This window comes from Bemisia tabaci, chromosome 1, assembly GCF_918797505.1.
Source record: "Bemisia tabaci chromosome 1, PGI_BMITA_v3".
NCBI lineage: Eukaryota > Metazoa > Arthropoda > Insecta > Hemiptera > Aleyrodidae > Bemisia > Bemisia tabaci.
Genome location: NC_092793.1, coordinates 55499742 through 55523515, shown reverse-complemented (window position 1 = coordinate 55523515; position 23774 = coordinate 55499742). Strand labels below are relative to the sequence as shown.

Below are 23774 nucleotides of genomic sequence, written 5' to 3'. Positions count from 1 at the left end.
AGTCCCCGTTACCGCCGACCAACGCGTCTGCCGATCGAATCAACTACAGGTAGTATGAGCAGGTAGTCAAAACGCCTTCAATTTTTTGAACGCAATACGGACATCCGTCGAGGTTGTATAGTTGTATCAAGGCGCCGTAGCAAACGCGTCCCATTGTTCATCGATACAGCCCTGTAAAGGTAGCCCTATAAAGGGACAAGACAGGGTATTAATGTGGCATGATCACCACGATTGCAGTTTTTAACTGATCTTGAAAACCCGTGACAACCACGGATCAAACCTCAGACCTCAATGCTGGCAGCAAACTGCCTTTATCACTACACCACCAAGGCTGTCTGTCTTAACTGCTGCACCATTGAGGCAAACGACTATACAAATACAAGATTCCGTTGTCGTGTTTTAGTTTGTATATTTAAATTTTCATACAAAAAGAAGAAAAATTTCAGAACAGATTCACAACAATTATTTACAATTTTACACAAGGTATTTACACAACTTAAGTATGATGAACTAGCTAGATTTCTAGCTCAGAAACTTGAAGACAATTCTGATTTAGTCATCTATATTTACATACAGAAATGAATCAAAATTTAGGTATACCGTTTATAAAAATTTTATGGAAACGTTGGGTTCTATAGCATCAATTGTATCAAGCTTATAGCAAGTGGGTATTCATGAAAAAGAGGAAAAAAAGCATGTCCCGTGTTTGAAAATTGGGTGGATTTCTGTACCATTCTAATGAGAGGAAATAAGTTATTAATACTTAAATGAAAGAAGACAAACATTTTATAAAAATTGAACATATGAATACCTAGATCAGTTGACTTTAAATGCAGAGGGAAAATGAAAAAGCAATATTAAAACTCCTCAGAGGCAGTGTACAGACAGGCAGTGGTTCTCATTTTACTTTTGTAAAATGCAAAATACATGAAAAAACTAGATTAGGAGATCATTAAGATCTTATTAAGATCCCTGAATGCGTGACTTCATTGAAAAGACTTGTGAATGGTAAAAATCTGCACTGCAAGTAAGAAAAAAAGATTTTTCAGAAAACACCTTCTTTTTACAAGTTAAAATAACCTTAAACATAGCTGTCATATGTATAGGTAGGCATTATATGATCATGAGCGGTAATATTCAATATTTTGTCAACAAATGGGGGAAGATGGAGAAAAAAAACTTAACAAAATGACTAGAGAAAGAAATTTTTGATGCTCTTTGCTTCCTACTTACCTGCCTCATGATTTTCCAAGGATTATGAAAAGCACATAGGGGGAAAGAGCATCAAAATAAAAAGTAATTTTCGTATTGTAATCGGAGGAAAAACTGTTGTAGTTAAAAAAGTTAGGCAGATAATTCAGGATATTTTATGATTCCCAAATCTCTATAGAAACTTACCTCCATAAAATTTTACACTCCAGTTTTTGATTATGATAACAGTCTATGAACTAATTATTCAGAAAGCATCACTGTGAAATAATGCAGTAAGAAAATTGGATCAGTTCTACCAAAATGCCATTTCATGTTGTTAAAAAACTTTACACGGAATTGGTTTAGTATATGAAGCTTTCATGGCAAGCTCTAATAAAAAATATAAGTAGATAGGAGAATACCATTTTATATGTTTTTACAAGTTTTGAAAATTTCAATGGTGGACAGTTATTGTTATTTTTTTTTCTTATTTTTTATTTTCTTAACAAAATATAAAAAAAAATGACCTCAAATCTCATAAATTTTGGGTCTAACATACATATTGGTACAAAAATAATATATCAGTACGTTAAGACATATTTCTTATACCTAATTAAATTTTACAGTAGGAAACTCGCATACATCAGCTGGGTAATTTTTTATTTTGCTCCAGTAAAAAATTCATGGTAGAAACTGAAAAGCGACACATTCTAAACAGTTGAATTATGATTTCTTTGGAAAAAAAAAAGAAATAAGGAAAAAAATAGAACTAAATCGAAAAAGTAGCTGGCTAGTTACAATAGAAACTCTCCGTAAACAGACTTGTTCTGCTTCCGCTCATCCAATTATCTTTCAGCAAGATGAATTCCGAAATACCGGGAAATAAAAATAAATTCATTGGTTTTAAAACTCCTACATTAGCAAATTTAATCTACCCTGGCTTTTTCCATCGATATCGTATTTACATCAACAACACTGATTTATCAGTTGATTAGAACAGCAATAAGCATAAATTGGTAGTAACACAGTGACTCTGTTAAATAAATTTGCTCCTAACAAAGGAGACTTAGACACCGACACAATATCTTAGAAAAAAACTGCTGAGCACAAATTGACAGTAAAAAATCCACTGTATAACTGAACCTCTGCTACCTCTTGAACTCTCTATCCAGAAGATCACTTTTTGAAGTGAGCTCAGCAGAGTGATCATACATGTCTGATTTCAAAACGATCAATTTATCAATGGTTGATAAGTCACATGATTAGGCTAACATACTCTGCTTCCCTCCTGCCTCCATACCCGGATGGGTAAAACGAAATGATGAGGTCAGGATAATTCATGGGTTATACTCATGGCAAATTAAAGTGTCTTTTCTTATTACTCTTTACTTTTGAATTATTCCACGATTAAAAAAATATCAGACCTAGATATTTCAGTGACCTATTATTGTTGGCCATGGACTTATCTGCTCAGCAGAGTAACTTTAATGTGGTTACATCAGTTTAATGAAACAGAGAGTGGTAGAGACTGGATGATGATAGTTACAAGAGAGAAAATAAATAAATATTACTATTTTTCCATAATATTAATATCACAAATGTACAATTATACATTGGTTTCACCTTAAAATACTCGTTTTTTTAGTAGAAACACTTTTGGAACGAGAAAAATAACAAAAGATTTTAAGAAGAAATTGATAATGAGTGCTGCTGTACAGCACACATGATTTGGCACAAATTTAACAACAGATATTCAAATGACGTTTCAATTGGGCAGTTTTGAGAGTACAAAAGTTAATAGAAGAATAATGAACGCCTTTGATTTTGAGATGAGCCATGTTCAATTTTTTTTTTTTAAGCTTAACGAATTTGAGCTTTTTTTAAGCTTTTTCAAGCTAGTCCAAGCTTTGATTTAATGACAGTTAAAAGAGATCTGTTTGCTAAGAAAATGCAGTTAGTCTTTAAGGATATTTTCAAGAATTGCAGTTTGCTTTTTAAGCATAATCAGACTGCTGAGTCAAGTTTCATTTTCAAAAACTTTTGAAGTTAAAAAAATATTAACAATTTAATTTGAGATAACCATTATATGACTGTGAATGAAGAGCTTGAAATTAGCAAATTAGACAGGGAAGAGGGGAAAAAATGAATTTTAACAGAATATAATTATTCATCATTTTGAATGAGCTTACACTGTAGATTTCTCTTTTTTCCAAAAATCTAATGAGCCTCCTCTTTACCCGGGACCCCGGGAACCTTTACCCGGGAATTTTCTTATGAATGATAACTCAACAGAATACTGGGTAATTTTTTTCCTAAAAGAATGCTACAAGAGTGAACAATTAGCTCCAATTTGAGCATTATTGGACTAGGGTTGGCAGTCTACTCATTCAAAATAATGTTTAGGACTGTTTATTGATTCAGTAATGATTTAGGAACTTTAGATAATCATGACAGATTTAAAGTTAAGATCTCACTAAAAACATCAAATTATCTGTTTAGAGCGTAAAAACAGTCAGATACAAAAATATATTTTTACAGAAAATGCCATTTAGTAACGAAAAATTTGAATTTTTTTTCCCCATCACTGTCAGGCAAAAGAGGGAAAATATTTAATAATTAAAAAATAAGGATGAGAACTCCCTTATTTAAATATTCCATTCCAATGTTCCTCAGTATTTTTGTGCATGGAACATAACCTTTAATAACAAACAAAAATTTGAGTATCACAAAAGAAGAGAGAATGCACAATGAAGATTGCATTCGGCGAACAAAGAATGAGCCATAACGGCAATCGAAGCAGGTGAGCTTGGGTACAAAAGGACTGAGATCGGATTTAGTATACTATCGATTTGAGGAAGAGGATTTTTTTATAAACCTAATGTTGAACGGGTCCTCTGCTAATTCCGGATACCTTTGCACATCAGTAATGTACTCGCCATCATATCCAGAGGCATAGCCTGCTTTTGAGATTTCATCAACTTCGGTGGCTGACCATTCTCTGGATGTCGGCAGTCCTATCCGTAATGCATCGTGTTCTCTATGCCATGCTTTGCGGAGTGCCGATGATTTCGCATGATGTAGTAATCGCTGTTTTTCCCTCTCAACAGTGGTTCCATACCTTAGATTAATTATGGCATTTGCTCGATGGATTCGAACATCAAGTACCTGAAAAAAATAAGACTCCAGTAAAGTGGATGATGAGACTGACCTAAAGTCTTTTCTCCCTTTCTCTTACACAGAAAATATTATCTGAAGAGAGATTCTAGTGTCTGATTCTAATTCACAAAATTTTGCTTTCATCATGCAGATCATCAATTCCAAGATCTAACCTTATAACAGATTGAGGCACTAGAATTTGGCAGAAAATCTTGAAAAAGAAAATGATTAATCTAATGGTCATAAAACTTCTTCTTGGAATACAAAGGCTGTCTCAAACATTGAGGACACTAATGTTCTAACTTGAGTAGCACTTAGGTGAGTAATGAGCTGTTTTTTGTCTCTTTTTTAAGGTTAATTCACAGTGTGTCACTTCACTTCATAATAATATGCACTTATGAAGGTCGAATCATTCATGAAGACTGTGTTGCGACTGCCTGCAACTTGCAACAAATCGTTCTTACCCTTAATCTCAGGGCCTATTGCTAAGTAATGTATTCTAAAATTGTTATATGATGCATCATATTGTTGTCGGGTTCCTTTGAGGAAGCCAGCAAAATTAACAACTTTGAAAAGCTGTCGATTGACTGTACAACCCGAGGCAACCAATATAGAAGACTCGGAAGCTAGACATGCGTACGTACGAACAAACCAGGAGGGTTTGGCAGATTCAATGTCGGTTTTTACATTTCTGATGTAGTGAATTTGGTTTGGCTCTCAGCCCAATATTTCTGATACAAGGTTAAGAATTGAAATAACCGATAAAATTTTTGTCTAGGCCTACATCTTAGAACATTCATAGTTGAAAAGAGATTCACATTGGGACTAGAATCAGCAAATTAAAATATACATAAACCTAGCTTCTGTCAAATCGATAGATTTATTACACGTGGAGTTCATGAGGTCAACACCTGGGCGTCAGGTTCTGTGAGGCTCTGAGGCCAACACCGACTCAACTGACAGGAAACGAACAGCAAACTGACAGAAACTGTAGGCAATCTTAAGGCTGACATTTGTCTGAATCGGGTTTCAAATTTTTTTTCACCGACTACTGAAAGCCATTTTTTCCACATGTTCTTCCAACACCACAGGAACGAACATTCAGAAACAAAATAACAAGTGATGCGTTAGATAAGAATGACAATGTAAAGGAAAAGGGATTGAAATTACCTTATGTGGTTCAGTCTCTCCTTCTCTCTCATGGAATGTGATGTTGAATTCAGTATCGAAGCGTTTCAGCTGAAGTTTGTCTTCTGCTGCTTGCCAAGCTTCCTCCTTCACAAAATGGAATGCATCTTGCAGTGCACCGTGGACAACGATTGTGAAGGGCAACAGGTAGGTGTTATTGAACACAGAGGTCAATACGTCTCGATAGATAGTGTTTGCTGTTGGAATGCTGTGGATGATAGCCCTTCCTTCTTTTGTCCTCGACACCAAGATGCCATGCCCAAATGGCGACTCGGCTGCTGATGCTCGCAAGCGCGTTATGAACAAGCTGCCGTCATTAAGCGACTCAGGTTCATTGTAATTGTAATTGAACTGGACCGGGTTTATCAGACTGGACGATATGGAACTTACTCCGAACTGGAGATTGGACTTGGAAAGGGATGAAAAGCCATTAAATTTGAGACGTTCTATCAGATGACTCAAAAAGCCAGAGGTGACACTGAACGCTGGCATTCTTGTGGATGGAATGAGGGACATAGGCAAATTTTTAGATACTTCTAAGAGAGGAGCCAAGCTCTTGATGTTGTAACCCAATTTTGAAAGCCAGCCTGTTTCATCTGAAAAATATCAGGAGGAGAATCCTTAACATCTTGATAGCAAAACACACAATTCCGAAAAGGTGAAATTTGATTCAAACTTTAACAGAGTTAAAAAAATCTACCAAAAAAAGAAATAAAAACAATTATCTACCTTGAATTTCTTGGAATTCTAAACAAATAAATTAGTAAAGTATAAAACAACTCTTCACTCGGCACTTTAGGGTGAAATATTTTTAAGATCTGCAGTTTAAAAAGTTCTCTGATGCAAAGATCTAATTCCAAATGGTGAGTCATCTTGCTGGAGACCCTTGGGCCAATCACTATCATAACATGAAACTGCTCCAACAGAAAGTAACAACAACCAACAACCAACAACCTCAACTTCAAGCATGAGTTTCCGATTTAAAAAAAGCATACCTGCTAAGCATAAGCAGCTCAGTCATGTATTGAGTAAAATTAGTTTCTGATTAATTGATTGTTCAGTGATAAAAATTAAAAATATAAGATTTACCTGTAAGATCTAGCTTCTGATGATTCACATTAACGGGATCATTTCCATTGAATCGATAAAGATGGATATGTCTAGGACTGGTAACACGGGATAAAACATCCTTCCAGGTAGGGGACATCCATTGACCAATCAACGGATCATAAACTTTCCCATTTGACATATGAACTAAGGATGTTACCTTGAAGCACAAGTAAAACAGCTCAATTAGGCCTGATCAAAATCTCAAAGTATTTCATACACTAAATTAAAAGCAGATTTGGTTGAAATACCATTGGCTACACACCAACTTTTGCAACTTTAATCTACACTGAAAGATTACAAACCAAGAAAAATTAAATTAAAAACGAATTATGCCAAAATGCAGGCTCCACTATCAATTTTTAGGGAAATAATATATTTCTTACAGTTGTACTGTTGTTCCCAAAAATCCCTTTTGAAAATTCTGAATTAAAGCTGAAAATATTTAAACTGAAATACCAATTTGATTAGCCAAACTCAATGGTGAAATTTCATGTAAGGATGCTTCAGTTACATGTTCTCAGAATGAAGGTTTCAGAGATGGAAGGCTGACATTTTGCCATGGGGTACTTTTTGCGAAAATTAAAATTTGTATCTGAGATTCAAGAAAATTTGTTCAATATAGCTGATTTTACTTTCTTTCGTGGTAGAATCTTCTCACCAAAGCAAACAGAAATAATTAATTGCTACAGACACAGGATCTTTAAAAGTGAATTTTCAAGTTTTGAGACTCGATTGTAGAGTAAAAGTATATGATATTTTTTATTTAAAGATAATGTCCATATCTTTTTGATTGCTTTCTAATAAGCATCTTGAGCAAATGTTGCCAATTGAATTTAAAGTTTCCAAAATGCAAATCAGTTATGCTTCACTGAAATGAACTGAATAGAAGTTAAGGTATCACTTACTTGATCGAGAAGGCCACCACAGTAATCAATTGGCAGGTACAGATATGGATTTGAATCGTATACAATGTGTCCATAAGGAGAGCGCATTATTTCGCGGATTGCCTCTCCATATTGGTTGAAGATCATCACAGGCGTGCCACACTGATCCGTTGCGACGTAGAATTTATGTCGATGGTACTGTGCGTAAATCAGGTGCCCTCGGTCATCATAAACAAGTGAGGTGAGTTTTCCGTCACGAGGACTAAAAATCTGAGTAATCTGTATCGTACAAAAAACATTATTTTTTTAATAGGATAATGAAGTGCAATTGCAGAAATGACATAAGGACAGTGATATGAAAAATTCATACGTTACACCATTTGTTAGATCATGACTAAAAACAACTTAATCAGCCCAAAACGATGAGAAAAGTAAAAACATAAGCAAATGTACTTGTGGTGTAGTTGCAAAACGTTTCAGTCTTTCATCTTTTTGCAGCCTTGTACAAATCATTGTATCAATCTTTTAATTAGTTGCTATTCTTTTGAATTAATTCATGATTTTGCCCACTCATCACAGAATTGTAACATTAACTGTATTAGTCTCATTTGCAGCTTACTATTCAATTATAAATATAAGACCTAAATAAAAATCCTTGTGTTTCAAGATAGGATAACACATGTTTGAACAGAAATTGGCAATAAGTTGCTATCCTTGCAGAGACTTTCTCTCTTGAAGCAATCTTGGGTGAAAACTCTATATTTAATTCTTGGCATACTTATTCCTAGGATGAGAAGGGTGAACTTGAACTTACAATATTTGGATTCTCTTGATTGGTGTAGAAAAATTGTGTCACATTCCCATAATTATCTTTCCTCGCCACAAGACGATCAATGTGGTCATAAAAGTAGTGTACGTCAAATCTTCCTCGCTTCAGAACTCGTACCTGGTGTAGAAAAAGATAAAGAATTAGAAACAGAATTAGAGGGCGTGCACCTGAGACAAAATTCTTACATTAAAACAAAGATTGTTGGAGGTGAAAAATAATTAAAGATGTGAGCAGTAAAAAAGAAGCAAAATTTCTGGGATTACTAAGCCCCAATTTTAAACCTCACATAAATTTTGCTGCAAGAGGATAGAGAGAGGAATGACAAGTTTTCAAACAAAAACCATGAAATAAAAGGCTAAACAAATTACACAAATTGAATTACTTAGACCAGGTAAGTACAAAACTTGCACCTAGGGTAGAAAAAGTAAATAAAAATAGTGGTAGTTCAAAAAAATAATTGGAAAACTATTTTAAGTACCTATGGATGTTTGAGGTTTGAGTTACAGTTTAGATTGTTGCTCATTGCATTGATAAAGAAAATTAAATGAGGGGGGGGGGGGGTTATCTCTCTTTCCCATGAGGACTGTATGATACAGAAAATGCAAATAATACGATTGCTGAGTGATAATGGCTGTTCAATACTCCTACATTAAATAAACTTAAACTTACCAATAATCCTTTGGCATTGTAGTGGAATTTCTCTTCAAGAGCATTTTGCACCACAAGACCATGGTTATCATACCGGTAAACACCCTCCCCAAATTTCTCCATTTGATCCATTTTGTTATACTTCATAGAAATTGTATTCTCCCTGGAAGCAGAAATATGTATCAAGTTTCAAATTATTACTCACACACACAAAATATGCTCACCTGATAGAAAATTACTTGAGAAAAAGAGATTGCTCAGTTAGAAAATTACAGTAGTTAAGCAGATCTTGGATTGTGACTTAAATGGTACCTACGCCAATGGTACCTTACTGATGAGAAAACCTACCTAAGAGATTTTTTTTTTTATTTCTTTCTGCTTAAGAGTTAAAAATGTAAGTATTCATTGCTCTAATTGAGCATTTGTTATTTTTTTATACTTAGTAGCAGATGAACTTAATTTGATAAAATACTGACAATTTTAGAAAAAATCCTTGAAAACCGTGCACAAAAGTGCAAAAAGTTCTGCTACAATCTGCAATCTACGTTCTGCAATAATATATTGTCTGGCTTTCACAACTCATGAACTCAACATTAGAAGTTCCGGAGTAGCTTTGGAATCATGAGGCTATCACTGGTAAATTGAAGTCCAATTCAAACTTCATCGAACAGCAAACTGACTTTGACAAAACTGAGGGTAATTACATCGACTATAATTCTTACAAAGTGTTCGGCTACAAAATGTTGACCCTAAATTTTGAGTTTTTTTCTGTTGGTTAAAGTTAGTCTCTTTTTCTCGCATATTTCTTTGATAGGAGGGGAAAGAATACATAAAAGTACATCAGAAGGTAACTAGGTTCAGATGACACTACATTAAATTCAAAAACACAAATTTTTTGAAAACAAGTCTTGCACCAGATGCTCCACAAGAATAGGACAGTTAACCGGAAAAAGTACTCAATTCAGAATTTTGCTGCGCAACAAATTCTACACTTCTCTCGAGTCATTTCCAAAATGATACCCTCCATATTTTTCCAAGTCATGGAATTTACTGCAAACAAAAATCTAGACTATGATCTATTGATACAGTCCCCATTGAGCAATGGAGCTTTTTACTAAAAAACAACACTTCATCAAATTCAAAACTTCATTCCTCCAAACACTCGTTTAGCTGCAAATTAAAAAAGAAACTTACTTGTAAGTGAGAGAGAGCATGTTGCCGTTGGCATCATAGGTGAAACTCCACGGCTCTTGGGATTCGACACCAATTAACTGACCATCTGCATCCCAAGTGTAATTTTTCAAGTTGGTGTACTTGTTCACACCAACATTTCGGATATCAGTTCTGGTTTGACTCACTCGACTAGAAAACAAACGCATTTTACTCTGTTAAACTAATTACAGTATATATTAACAAATTTGATTCATAGGACATTGAAATTACTGAAATAGAGCAGAGGAAAGAGGAGTAATAAAAGAGAATGAGCAAGTATTAAGTTATCAAAATAATAATGATCATAAGTAAACATCAAGAAGATATTATTGACTAGAAAATATGTATTTTCAAGACCAAAGAGTATTATTTTCAATTAGGATTGTTCTTTAGGAGTTAGTTTATAGGAGTATCTCAGTAAAAATAAATGCGTCACAATCTTTGGAAAAAGTTGATAGGCGTAGCCTCAAGGACTGGTCCAAGAGGGCTGAAAGTTTCTCAGATTTTCATTTTACATGTGTTAATAACTGTTAGAACTTGTTGGACTTTTTTTAAAGCATGAAAACAGCCTCATCTTAACAAAATCATTTTCAACAAACAACTCTCCTAATTAGCCAGCTGTTTTCCTAATACATAAAGAGCTGGCGTCTTTAGCTTAGCTTGCATACTTACGGACTGATCAAGATAAAATGTCATGTGGTTTGAACACACTGAATGGTGTGACGTTAACAAATAAAAATGATGAAACAAAAAACATAATGGAATTGATTCTTTTAAATTACACATACCCTTGAGAGTCATAGACAAATTCCATTTTAAACACTTCAACTTTGTGAATCGTGACAGCCACTTTTGCAACTTGGAAATATTCATTGAGTGTACGACTGAAGGAAGCGATATCATCAGATAAAACTGAAACATTGTTCTGTGAACTGGCCATCTGTGAAAACCGAAAACGTCATTAAATGATTAATAAAATTTCTAACTTTTCTATCAACTTCGTACCCATTTGAAATGAAAAAAAAATTAGATAATTTTCTATCTCTTTCTCCTTTGAGGAAATAAAATTTTAATTAAATGTATTATGTAGTTCAGACTAAGTTAAATTTCTTAGGTTTCCACAACCAGGCCTGTCTACTAACATCCTCAAAAAATATAATGTTTTTTAAGTGCTTTAATCAATATTTTTCTGATAATCAGAATTCGGTACCTTCTCTTTAAAAATGCCATTACTTTTCAGGAACTTTTTTGCCATGATTTGCAGTTGATTTTTTTCCACAAAAGAAGTTTCGAAAAATTTGAAAAGAACAAACCAACCCTTACTTCCCTATTTTATTGCTTTTGTTGGTACTTCCATAAAACAATTAGTACTTTCTGTGGAAATTTTCAGACTGGAAGCTATCTGGCATGACTGACAACTACATTCACAAGTTAAAAATAACGATGAATATTTTCTCCTCTCTCGTCTTCATAATAAAAACTCTAATTCCGCAGACAGATGCATTTATGCTGCAAATTTCAAAAATAAATTGACCGAAGAATTATGCAATTTAATTTTTATATCATATGCAATACATTAATGTCCGCTGTAAAAAAATGATACTTGATGCTGAAATATTACATGTTAAAGTATCAACTCACCAGAAATTGTCCCAAGCGAGTTTTAGCCCCTGTTTTAGGATTGTACTCAATTGGATACTTCAGCAGATTTTGTCCACCGATTCGACCAGAGATGGATATAGGACGGAAATTACTATCATATTCATACATTATTTTGGCATTATTCAGCCCAGTTTTAGGGCCATAGGTTATTCTTTCTTCCACAAGAAGTCCTCCAGAGTATTGAGAGTCACACCGGTACTCAAAGTCTTTTCCAAAGTGTACAACTTGACTTGGTAATCCTGAATCTGCCCAATAGTTCAGAGTCGTTTTACCATCACCATGAACAATCTGAGAACATAACAAAAGCATTTATGTTAATCATAAAAATGAATTGCACAGTAATAAAGTTGTAATAAAAAATACGAAAGATATAATAAAAAAGAATTGCTCAAAAATTTAAAAAAAATTTTTTTGGAAGAGAGCTAGGAGTTTTAAACATTTAGAAATCTGCAGACCTCTATGAAAACACATATGTATACCGTAACATCCACAGCATCAGTGAGTCAATTCCAAAATTTGCTTAATTTTTTCAAGCGCACATTTAATGATAAAGTTTTTAAAAAAAAAGTGTAATTTAAGGCTTTTTTTGTCTTCCTCTTTTCCCTCCCTTCAAACCTAATTATGGCCTGATTTTGAAAACTTACGCGCAAAATTTAAAAAAAATTAAAATCAAGCATTCTTCAAGGCCGCATGAGCCATGATATAAATATTATGAAGGGACTTACCTCTGCTAGCTGTCCGGATGGATGGTAACGGTAGAGCACTCTTGCACCATCACCTGGATAAATGGTCTGAAGTAAGGCTCCAGAGTAGCTGAACTGCTGTAAGTATGCTTTGTTGGTGTCTGGAGGTGTGTACGTATACCTGATGAAACCAAGGGACGGCTGAATGTTGAAAATATGCCTTGTTCCTGAAGGCAAACTTACATAGCGCAAACCTCCTTCTTCATCGTATCCATAGCCAAATTTTCTTCCAGTTGGAAGTTGGATTCGTGTCAACTGTAAAAAAAAGGGTTATGTTTTACTTAAAAATTAAAACAACAATATTCAATGAGTGAGTTCTAACTTATTTCTATTCTTGGGCGTTCATTACTCATCAGTCCTTTTGCATTAATGAAATATATTCTGGAAATGCTTTTCAGCACTCATGGGTCATTCAAACATTACGCAAGCCATTTTGGCCGACTTGTTCACCCATCTTTCTTTCTTGTATGACACTCGTGAGACAACTTCTCAACCCCCCCTTTGAATTGTACGTATGATGTACCTGGCCTCCTCCCTATTTTTGGAGAATAATAAGAAAAGCCAAGAAAATGGGTGAAAAAATTACTTTAAACGGGAAACAGTATTTTCCTTTTTTCAAAGCAGAATGTTTACCTTGAGACCCACCTCTTAAGGTAAGCTCAGACCCTCTTCCCCTTAAGTTGCTTATGCAATACTAAAATAGCCCCTCAGATATAAAATTTCTTTTATAGCATTTTTAAGGAGGGGACATTAATTCAATCGTTTTGTACTTTTACAACTGCAATCCTTTTTTTATGATTTCAGAGTTTTAAAGCTATGGCAATCTTCAAAGGCTATTTTAGATGTGCGCAGAGGAGAGAACTTGTCTTATGCTCTCCTTGAAATTATTTGTTAGAGTGTATGAGCCTTTTATATGCAAGTTTTTCAGAACTTGCGGGCAAAAAACAGACTTCTTCCTGGCTGTTGAAACTAGCATAAAAATACCTGATTTTCCAAGTTTTTCACATCTGTAGATATCCTGATCATTTACAGTTCAGAAATTGAAATTGAGGAAACGTTTATAATTACTCACCATATTTTTATCATTGAAAGTAAGTTGAGTTGAACCAGCTGGATGCGATTTTATCTCTGAAAGTAAACCATGATGATCATAGCTGTAGTTTTCTGATTGAACGCCCCACTGCCACCGTTCAACACGGTTGAATCTAAAAAATAAAACAAGTTATTTCAATGAGGGGGTTAAAATTTTAAAACAAAAAGTTTCTTGTTTTAATTCCTGTGGAAATTCAGAATATCACACCTAAAGAGAGGATATCGAGTTTAGAAGAGACATGGTCTGTAACTACCTTGCGAAGGAATTTTCATAAGAGTTCCTCCAGGAAGTCCTCCTTTAAAATCAATACGTTGCAAATTATTCTTGTTTAGGTTCTGATTAGAAAAGTAGAATTCTGAACTCAGCTGCAATTTGGAAAGGCATGAAAGTATCAGTCATAAACTTATATCTAGCTTTGGCATTTATTGATTGAATAGTTGGCATTTAAGCAGTTATAAGAGTAGTTTGTACCTGTCATAGGATATATTGATGATGGGAGAAATCTGTCCAGGTTTCCATGATACCGGTTGCCGCACATTGTTGTAAGAGATGGAGAGGAGTGGAAGCTTATCAACATCGTAAATGGTTTCCTGACCTGTACTGAGCTCATACTCAACACTTAATATCTGACTGTTGTTAACCTAAGACAATGGAAAAACATTGAAAGAATGCATTAAAATATAATGGATATTTGAGGGGGAAAAATATTTTAGGACTGAAACATTTATAACTAAAAAATAAAATACACAATGACATTTTATTGTATCATGAAATGCTGAGAAATTTTTTGAATACCATTCGGTCCTAGCCTAATGCCACTGTTGCTGCCTTTGTTGCTGCCACTTCGATGAAATTTTATGTAAATGTGATTTTTAATTGCTCATTAGTCCACTCATTTGCCTGTTCTGAAAATGTTGATTCTTTGAATTATCACCAAAAAAAACTGCAAACCAATTGGCCAGTTTCGAGAAGAATATTGACCCCAAAAAGTAGCAATTTTTCATGCTTAGTCAAATTAGTTAAGCTAAGGCTTCCTCTCTGCTTGATATCAATGTTGAAGTGCATCATTGGAAAAAATTAGGGGAAGATGGTAATTGACAGCTATCGCATTTTCCAGTTAATTTTTTGGCCTCATTTACAAAAACTTGCCAACTGGCAACAACTTAAATCGATAGGAGTCGGCACATCTGTTACTGACCCTAATCTCAGTCGTCAATGAGGTATTATGGTGGAGTAAAGCAAAAGTTCAACAAACAGAGTAGGATACTTGAAATTAAGAGAAAGATCGAAAAAGGAGATTGTTGTAACTACTGAACTTACGATTAACTGCTTTAATAAAGTTTTTTGGCTAGTGGAGCCTTTGCCGATAAGACCATACTTCCAGTACATGTTGTTGACGAGTGAACCTCGAGTTACTGATTGATGACTCCACAAAGGTAATAACTCAGCCTCGGTGGGTAAGGAGTGCTCCAAAAGAGGATGCCGAGCTAGCGCAGAGCATTTGATGTGCTCGCCATACCGAGAGCGGATGGAGAATGAGCCATTTTGATAGTTAATAGCTTCAATATCACCTGTCAAACCTACAAATAGAACAGCCATTACAACGATTAAATACTTAGCCCAATATTGAGATACAAAATTAAGCTAAAATATTAGATAAATATAAGAATGCATCCTTGCTTTCTTTAGAAAAGAAGGGGCAGAAAAAAACACAGAAAATCGAAAACATGCAATTCTGCAGCCTTTAGAAATCATTTCTATGTATTGAGGTTTGGCTTCCCAAATTTTTGTTTTTTACTATGGTTATAACTAGAGATCTACCGAGCCTTTTCCCAAAAATTTTCAGCAACTACCAGTTAATTATTTCTAAGTGCGTCTGATGCTCCAAAAATTCACTAATTATGACCCACAGCTTTATTTTGGCACAACACCTCTCTGAGCAGAGCTCCCATCTTTGGGTTGGGACACATTACGGTCAGCAGACTGGAGAAAAAACTAAAGAATGGCTCTAAAATACGTTAATTTTGGAAATTTCCTGGAAATTAAAATTATTTAAAGCTCTATCGAAATATTCTCTCCTGCAAGGGAGGTGAAAAAAGGAGAAGAACGAAAAAAGTTATTATTTATTTGAACTTACCATCTTTGAGAATGATTTTCTTGTGAGTATGGCCTTCCATTTTGATACCGAGCCAATGCTTTGAATCAGCAGTGAGATTATTCACAACTTGTGATTGAGTGAGGGATGTGACTTTCACTTCGAGTTCATCTGTTGTCGAGAAGTGGGATTTGAATTTGAGTGTTTCACCAGTTGGCAGAATGACTTCATACACTCGTCCAAACTCATTGTAATGGTACAAGAATGTTGCACCTCCCTGTGCGGAATGATTAAGAGAATATTGTAAAGAAGATAAAAGGAAATTGAAAATTCAGTTTATCACAGGAACAGGAAAAGTCTGAATTTTAATAATGTTTCCATTCAGTCTTTTTGAGCGGTCATTGCTGATTAAAAACACAGGATAGTTTAAAAATTCATTGAAGTTTTATACATATCAATATGGATAAATGTTATTGATATAACATTCTGGGAAGATATTTTTCTTTTTCCAGTTTATAATCCTATCAAAATGATTATGTAACTTTTCTTTTTTGTTTCTTGATACATTTCCTCTGCAAATGGTCTCGCTTAAACTGCTGCTTTTGCTGCCTACTAATGTATATTAAATCAATTCTTCTTTTCTTTTTTATTCATCTATATTTAAGTGCTGATTCAAAAGCACAGCAATTTATTATTGCAGTTTAATTCATGAATAAAGAATGATTCCTGAAAACTTGCTGTGACTCACCCCTGAAGTTGGGTCTGCTTTGCTGGTCAATAGGCCTGTTTCACTGTCATAATCCAGGATAACTTCAGAATGACCCTTATCAGAGAATTTAATAAGGTAGCCAACGGGTGATATCTTCAGATCTGACTTGTGATCTTGGGTATTTTCAATGGCACTGACCTGTAAAGTATAAAAAATGTTCCATTTCCACAAAATACTTGTATAAGGTGAAAAAGAAACAACAAAACATTTCAGCTCCAGCATTGTATCTGCTTTGGAGCTGAGTTGTTTCATCATCAATTTATTATGGCATGTTTAATCATGATAACCCCAGAGATTTACAGATACAATTCCCTACTTTACCATATTTTCTATGAGTCTGAGAACATCGTTTTAAAAAATTCCCTAATTTTTGTTACTACAGGATGGTAAAATATGTAATACTAATTTTAAGATTTTCTGATCCAAATAGAAGATAAGCTCAGTTACATGATGATACACTTAAAAAACTGCTACTTCCATGAACGCAAAATTTCCTGGACTTTTGGGACCTTCTTCCCTTTTTCTTTGACTTTTTCTGATTTTTTGAGTTCTCACGCACTGCACATATTAAGCATAATGAGCTTTTAACATTTACAGCTGACCTGGTTTTGTAAAACTAAGAAAACGCTCAAATTACAGTCCATTTGGCCTTCCCCATGCCCCCCTCCCCAAGCGAATTATCACCGTATCATTGGACCTAAGTACAGGAATGACGCTCATGCTCAGTTTATCAAGTGGTGGGTTTTTAATTTACAGCTACAAAAAGATGCCAGATCCAAGAACCTGGAGCCAAGAGAACAAGAAAATATTTCTTACTGTGTCACTGTAATCCCTAAGGAACAGTATTTTGTTGCCGGATGCATCTGTAACGGTAGACAGCTTGCCAAAAACACCATTCTTTGAATAGAAGAAAGAGTATAATGTTTTTCCAGTGGAAATTTCATTAGTTGCGATATGTTGACCAAATCGGTTGAAGACGTACATCTCTCCAGCAGCAGGATACGGAATACGATATTCATTTTTATCATCTTGAGTTGGCAAAAAGTATTCAAGAGCAAGAATTTTTAGATTTCCCTGAAAAAAAGAGGAAAAAACCATTACTTTAGACATAAAGATCAAGTCGTAAAACAGTTAAGGTGAGGTTACAATCCCATTAACAAAGTTTATTAATTTCCAGATCATAGGCTGCATTCTAGAAATCAACTTGTTATAAACCAGTTCAATCAGTTGTGCATCAAGGCGTTCTTGGGACCGGTGAATTATAGACAATTCATCAAAGCCTCTTTGAAACTTAGATTGATGGCAATCTGATGATATATAATGGGTTGATTGAATCTATATTGTATCCATGAAGATCTATAGGCTACAGAGATGAATAAATCTAATGTAAACAAAGCTTGACAGCGTTGCAAGACGTAAATAACCTTCGAATTTAAAATTTAAATCAAGTAGAAAAAAATCCACCTGGTATGTTGGAAAAAGAGTGCCGAGTATAAACTGAAAGGTTGGACAAAATACCTCTTATTTTCACGTCTTTGCTTTTTGCCTCAATGGTACTTTTGCTAAATTGGAGAGAAAATATTGATTCATGGAACGTTGTTTGTAAAGTAATTTTAAAGTTTCCGTCCAATTATCTTGATTTTAAGCTGATATGCGGCATTGCGACGACCGTGATTTGGGCTAATGAACGTGCATCGAAATCACGTTCAGTTTAATCTCTTGGATTTCGACTGATACTTCTGTCCTATTCGGCCGATTTGTACAACATGCGGTCTTTTTTATTTGTCTTCTACGGAAAGTAAAGAAAAACTCGCTCTAAATAGGACGGAAAACAATTGTGAGTGAAAATTTGGTGGATCCTGGCATCACGGTGGTGAAATGGTTAAATCGGTTAATCGCCTCGCCGGTCTTTTTTATTGCCTGCTCTCGAAACCGGATCACCCAATGCTATATCGCGAGATATCTGTAGCTAGGGGCCATGGTTAGTACATAGTATAATGAGTCAGAGGCTTCATCACAGATTGCACTTACAGTGCATGACGCTCCATTGGCTATAGAGTTTGGCGGGAAAGAGGTAAGGGAGGCCCGCGCGTGTTCTAGAGTTGAGTCTCCAGAGCTGTAAGAAAGCTCCTATGTGGTTTCTGTCAATTGAATAATACGGGTTTTTGACAGAACATTGTTCTCAAGGGTTTACAATTAGCAGTTCATTAGATTTGGGTAAAGACCATCTGGCTTGACAGTGTATTGGTTCAAAGACCAAAGAAACGGGCTGCGAGGAAAAAAGTTTTTGGCACGACCCGTTGGATAGCATTGGTTGTTCTGTGCTGCTGTACTATGGTACATCCGAGTGATTTCAAAAAAGCGAGCCCTAATGGCACCACTTAGAAGTGCAGAAATTTGGTGTTCTTTGTAAAAGTCTCCTGATTCACAAAGCACCATTCTGAACAAGAATAGTTCTCGAGGAAATTTTAGTATTGAGTGGATACCCTTAATTTTTTTCATGGGGTACATAGGGAATGACTTTCAGGGAGAATAAAAATTGAAAATACTTCTAAATCTTGCCGGAATGCAATGGATAGTATTTTTTTCAGGGTTCTACTTAAAATAATTATTGAACTATTTGTTTTTTCCTTGTTACCTGATCTGCAACATTGAGCACACCATCTGGTGAGACTGTGATAGCTGAAATGACAGAGAACTGTACATTGGTTGAGAGTAATGTTCCTTTTTTGTCAAGTGGAGATGGGCACAGACAACTATTTTTCCTTGAGCTACTGCAGTCGCATTCCCTGAAAAAAAAAAAAACAGAAAAACCCAAATTTAAGGCAACATATTATAGCAGATAAAGTACAGCTCCTCAGCTTTGATGCAGTTTTTGGTATGTGACCCATGTTTTCTTTGCTTCTACTTTTCCTACCTTTCCATCACATAAGCGTTTTCTTGTAGTGATTCTGCTCTAAATCTAATTTTTGCAAGTGCCACGAGAGCTCCTAAATTAGGTTCCATTATATTTTTATTCTTCTAAAAGATCTTTTTCTTTCAGAGCCAGTAACCTGAAAAACGCCTAATCTATTCGGAGATCATCTTGCAGTAAAAAAGAAAATAAGTCAACCTTCCATGATTACAACACTATTATTTGAAATGAAATCATCAAATTTCAAAGTCTTTTAAAAAAATTTTTTGAAAGTTCTTAATGTTACACTTTTTTTTATTTGTTTAATTATCCCAATTTGATTTGAATTTAAGTTGAAAGAAAATACTTACAATTTCTTTGTTCTACTATTATGGCCTGCAAAATTATCCATCCTTCCAGCTGAATCAACGATCCTTATTCCATTCACTTTTTGCGAGTCACTGTCTGCAATGAATAACTGACCGGATGGGCTGAAAGCTATTGACAGAACTGCGCCGAGCGAAATCCCTGTGGCCTTGGATTCTTTTGCAGACGACTGAAATTGAAAAAAAGTAACTCAATGCAGAGGTCAAATAGATACAGCCATGAAAACTTTCCCATTAGACTAATGCGTGCACAGGTGTCCTGATTTCTGTATTGCTGATCTCTAACTTTGTTCTTGAGATAGCTTGATAACTCAGCAATCACAAGTGAGGTACAACCTATTGCATTATCTTCTATGCTCTTCCATCTTCATAATTATTGGACAGATTAAAATGATTTAAACTAGAAGTCAACATATATTTTACAGTGATGTAAAAAATGAGAAAACATGACTGCATGCGGTAAACAGCCACTAAAAAATGGTTGTTAGCAAAAGTCAAAGCTTGACCAATGACCTGTTTAAATATCAGAAACTTTTCAAGCCTTGAGAAAATAATTTAAAATCAAGCACTTATTAAAGTTATATAAACAATGGATTGCCACCAGACTTACAAAGAACCTTTTAAACTATAAAGCTTCCAATTAAATATGTGCAAAGAAAAACTCACCTCATTGGATGACAAAGCTGCATCTTTGGGCTGATCAATAGATCGATGGTTTTTATTACAGTGGAGAGGAATTCCAGCCACTACTTTGACTTTCAAGTCAGCTGTCAGCTTAAGTACCAAACGATCGTCAATGAAATGTAAACTACCATCTAACGGACTGAGAGCTAAGCCAGTTGGCCACTGCAGCTGAGCCTAAAATCAAGGATGGTTCCATTACAAAAAACACAAGCAAGAAAGGCTGGCATGAAGACTTTATTTCTCTGCAGCAGCTAAAGACGGACCGGTCAGCTTTCTCTGACCTTGCAAAAGTTTGAAGGGAAAATAACCCATTCCCCAAGTAGCAGTGATCGCGATAAATAGCGATTTTAACGGTTGGTTATCGTGATTATATCGGTGGCAATATATAAAGATATTATCGCATTAAAAATTGCGATGTACAGCGATTAAAGCGCAATTTTTGGTTTGATAAAATGGTGATCAATTTTCGTTGATAAAAGCAACATTAAATTGTCATTTATCGAGATTTTATTTCGAAAATAACGCGATAAATTGTCGGGCAATAAAAGCACAATTTTATCACCATGGAGAGATGCTACTTGGATCATGTTTGATTTACCAATGAAAGGGACTGAAAGTGTCAGGTAAAACCTGGATATATTTTGAGTTCTCAGAATTGAGTTTGAGAAGAGATTTCAGTGAACCTGAAATCAAGTCTCTTTCGTGGGTCAAAGATAAAGATATGTGATTAATTTTTTAAGCATACCTTCTGACTCGCATGAAAAAGGATCAAACCTAATCCAAGGCCAAGTTCTAGATAGTAAAGCTTGATTTTTTACAGGAATAATTTGCAGTGCCTTTTTCCATAAGCTATAATTGCTTTTCTAAATCTAGCAGGCTTCAACTGCATTATGAACATTTATCAAATAATGGTGATGAATGACCTCTAAAGGTTACAGCAAAAAAAGAGGTTGCTGTAAAAAGAATGCAGGGAAAAAAGTAATGATAAAAAAATACAGCATACTTCATGTGCAAGAATGGAGCCACGACATGGTATTGGCTGCCACACATTGTGATGCCCGTGATGTCCAATTAGAGTATGAATAATTCCAGCAGGGTCTACTGAACGTATGTTTGTCCCATCCGCAATGTACATGGTTCGATCAGCCGAGATAGCAATTCCTGCAAGTAAAAATTGTAGAGCTATGAATAAAAGATGCACCCTGAAAACAATGAACAAAAATAACTTCTACCCTAGTTTTTCAGCCAGAGATTACATCGAAGGAGCAATTTTTTTGGTGCAAATTGGTGATCAAAAAAAGTGAAACACTTAGAGAAGTATGTGAATTTGTTAACTTAAAAATCAAACTAACAATAATGAATAATAATAGTTAAAACCGAATCTACCATCTCACAGGAAGCATTGCCCCTGATGTTTTGATCAGCTTACATAATTTGAAGCCTTTAGATCAGTATTGGCTAGCACTGGCAAACAGCTTAATGTCTTCAAACATTCACGACACAGTAAGAAATATACTCCGAGATTTTTAAGGCAGAATGTTGCTTGAACTTCTGCTAAAAACAGAGAACATGAGAAAAAACTTGGCCATCTTCACAACAGACATTTTATTGGGAGGAAATTTTTAAGAACAAGATAAGCTTATATTCTTAACTGTCAAACTTGCGATGCTTGTAAAATCATTAAATACTGAAAGGTCAACATGTAAAAATTGACAGAAATAAATACCTTTTGGATAAGCCAGTTTAGCAGCAAGAGCTGGCCCTTCATCACCACAATTTGTTTCGTCTCCAGGAATACATCTTTCTCCACTTCCAATAGCAGCTTCCCAATTTATATTTGGGTCTGGCACTGGGTCCAGACTCAGAATACGCAAAATTTGATGTCGTTCCGGGTCAGAGATGTACAAGTGACCATCCGCAGGAGATATGCTTAAATGGTATTGATAGGAGACTTGTGATGCACTAGAAAAAAAGTATTAAGTTTCAGTGCTTAGGTACCAAAAAAGATACCTCTACATTTTTGTCATGTAAAATTTCAATGACAAACATGTCAAATAAATTAATTAAAATTATTTAATTTCATTTTAATTTATAAATGATATTAAAAAAATGTCAGATAAAAAGGGACATTCTGAAACCCATTTGACTTCTTTGACTCGAATTCTGAAAAGAAGCAGATGAAAATTTGGTGATGAGAGCTATGCACAAGCTTAAAACTTAAGTTGTAATATTTACAACGATTAAGGCATCGGTTAAAAACCAGAAACTAAAACAATTGCGGGTACATAGGCAAAGATACAGGGCCCAAAACTTATCCCAAATTCAAAATGATACCTAAACTTAAAACTGACACATGAATTGAAAAGTAGTTGATGTACCTCAAGGGCAAAAACCCTCATATTTAAGGAGGATTCGGATAATTTTTTGGACATAACCTTGGGAAAAACAAATATTTGAATAGATTTGAAAAGATAATGGAGGTCTGCCAAACCTGCTGATTCATTGAAGTTCATTATATAGATTTGTAGTTTGTCGGATTAATTTAAATTTATTTTAGAAGTTTACGCTTTGATTTCGTGAGCTACTTTGAAGCAATAATCCAGTTAAAATGATGCCATTGAAGAAAGTACCTCTAAATGCAAATCAAAATAACATAATGGCTTTTACTTGACATATAACTCTCATAGATGGGCCACGGGTTCAAATGGTTTTTTACCGCTGTTTTTATCCTATCCTCTTTGAGGCAGTTTCTTTTCCTTTTTTCCTTTTGGAAAATATGCAAAAATAATAAGCCCATCAACAATGAAAGTTTAAGTAAATAGAATGAGTCTGTCAAAAGTAAAAACAAACACACCTCAATTGAAGAACAGTGTAAACCTTCCCATCGGGTGTAAGCCGTCGAATCAGATTGAAATCTCCAATGTAGAGGCTCCCATCAGGACCACTGGTGAGAGAGACTGGTGTTAAAAGTCTTGCATCTTTAGCCAATCCATCACAATCTTTGCATAATAAAGGCCGCTGAAGACCAGTGCCCATCATGGTTTTGATCATTCGAGGGAACTGATGTTTAAAATGAACGATAGAGCCATCTCCTTTTTGCAAAATACCTGTGAAACAGCAAAAAGTGATGCATTTCTCCAAGAATATATTCCAGGTAAAGAGGAAAATTTGCAAGCAATTGAAAATTCTGAAAATTTGATTAACACTGGAATAAAAAGCATATTTAATCAA

General features: G+C 34.9%; 1 protein-coding gene across 3 annotated transcripts in view; it reads right to left on the bottom strand.

The window, feature by feature from the left end:
- Positions 1–389: 389 nt before the first annotated feature.
- The window catches only part of Ten-a (tenascin accessory), a 98060-nt gene continuing 74675 nt past the window's right edge, over positions 390–23774 (bottom strand). For all 3 annotated transcript variants that reach the window (XM_019060206.2, XM_072303784.1, XM_072303780.1), the window contains 22 exons: positions 23398–23650; positions 22270–22505; positions 21547–21704; positions 20526–20717; positions 19845–20029; positions 19219–19369; positions 17397–17654; positions 16560–16718; positions 15854–16088; positions 15037–15296; positions 14188–14357; positions 13696–13828; positions 12606–12878; positions 11860–12168; positions 11007–11158; positions 10201–10368; positions 9028–9169; positions 8344–8475; positions 7551–7808; positions 6625–6802; positions 5518–6131; positions 390–4356 (listed from right to left, as the gene is read on the bottom strand). In XM_019060206.2, the coding sequence (XP_018915751.2) occupies positions 4033–4356; positions 5518–6131; positions 6625–6802; positions 7551–7808; positions 8344–8475; positions 9028–9169; positions 10201–10368; positions 11007–11158; positions 11860–12168; positions 12606–12878; positions 13696–13828; positions 14188–14357; positions 15037–15296; positions 15854–16088; positions 16560–16718; positions 17397–17654; positions 19219–19369; positions 19845–20029; positions 20526–20717; positions 21547–21704; positions 22270–22505; positions 23398–23650 (4940 nt within the window). In that variant the 3' untranslated portion in view covers positions 390–4032. The remainder of the gene's footprint in view (positions 4357–5517; positions 6132–6624; positions 6803–7550; positions 7809–8343; positions 8476–9027; positions 9170–10200; positions 10369–11006; positions 11159–11859; positions 12169–12605; positions 12879–13695; positions 13829–14187; positions 14358–15036; positions 15297–15853; positions 16089–16559; positions 16719–17396; positions 17655–19218; positions 19370–19844; positions 20030–20525; positions 20718–21546; positions 21705–22269; positions 22506–23397; positions 23651–23774) is intronic.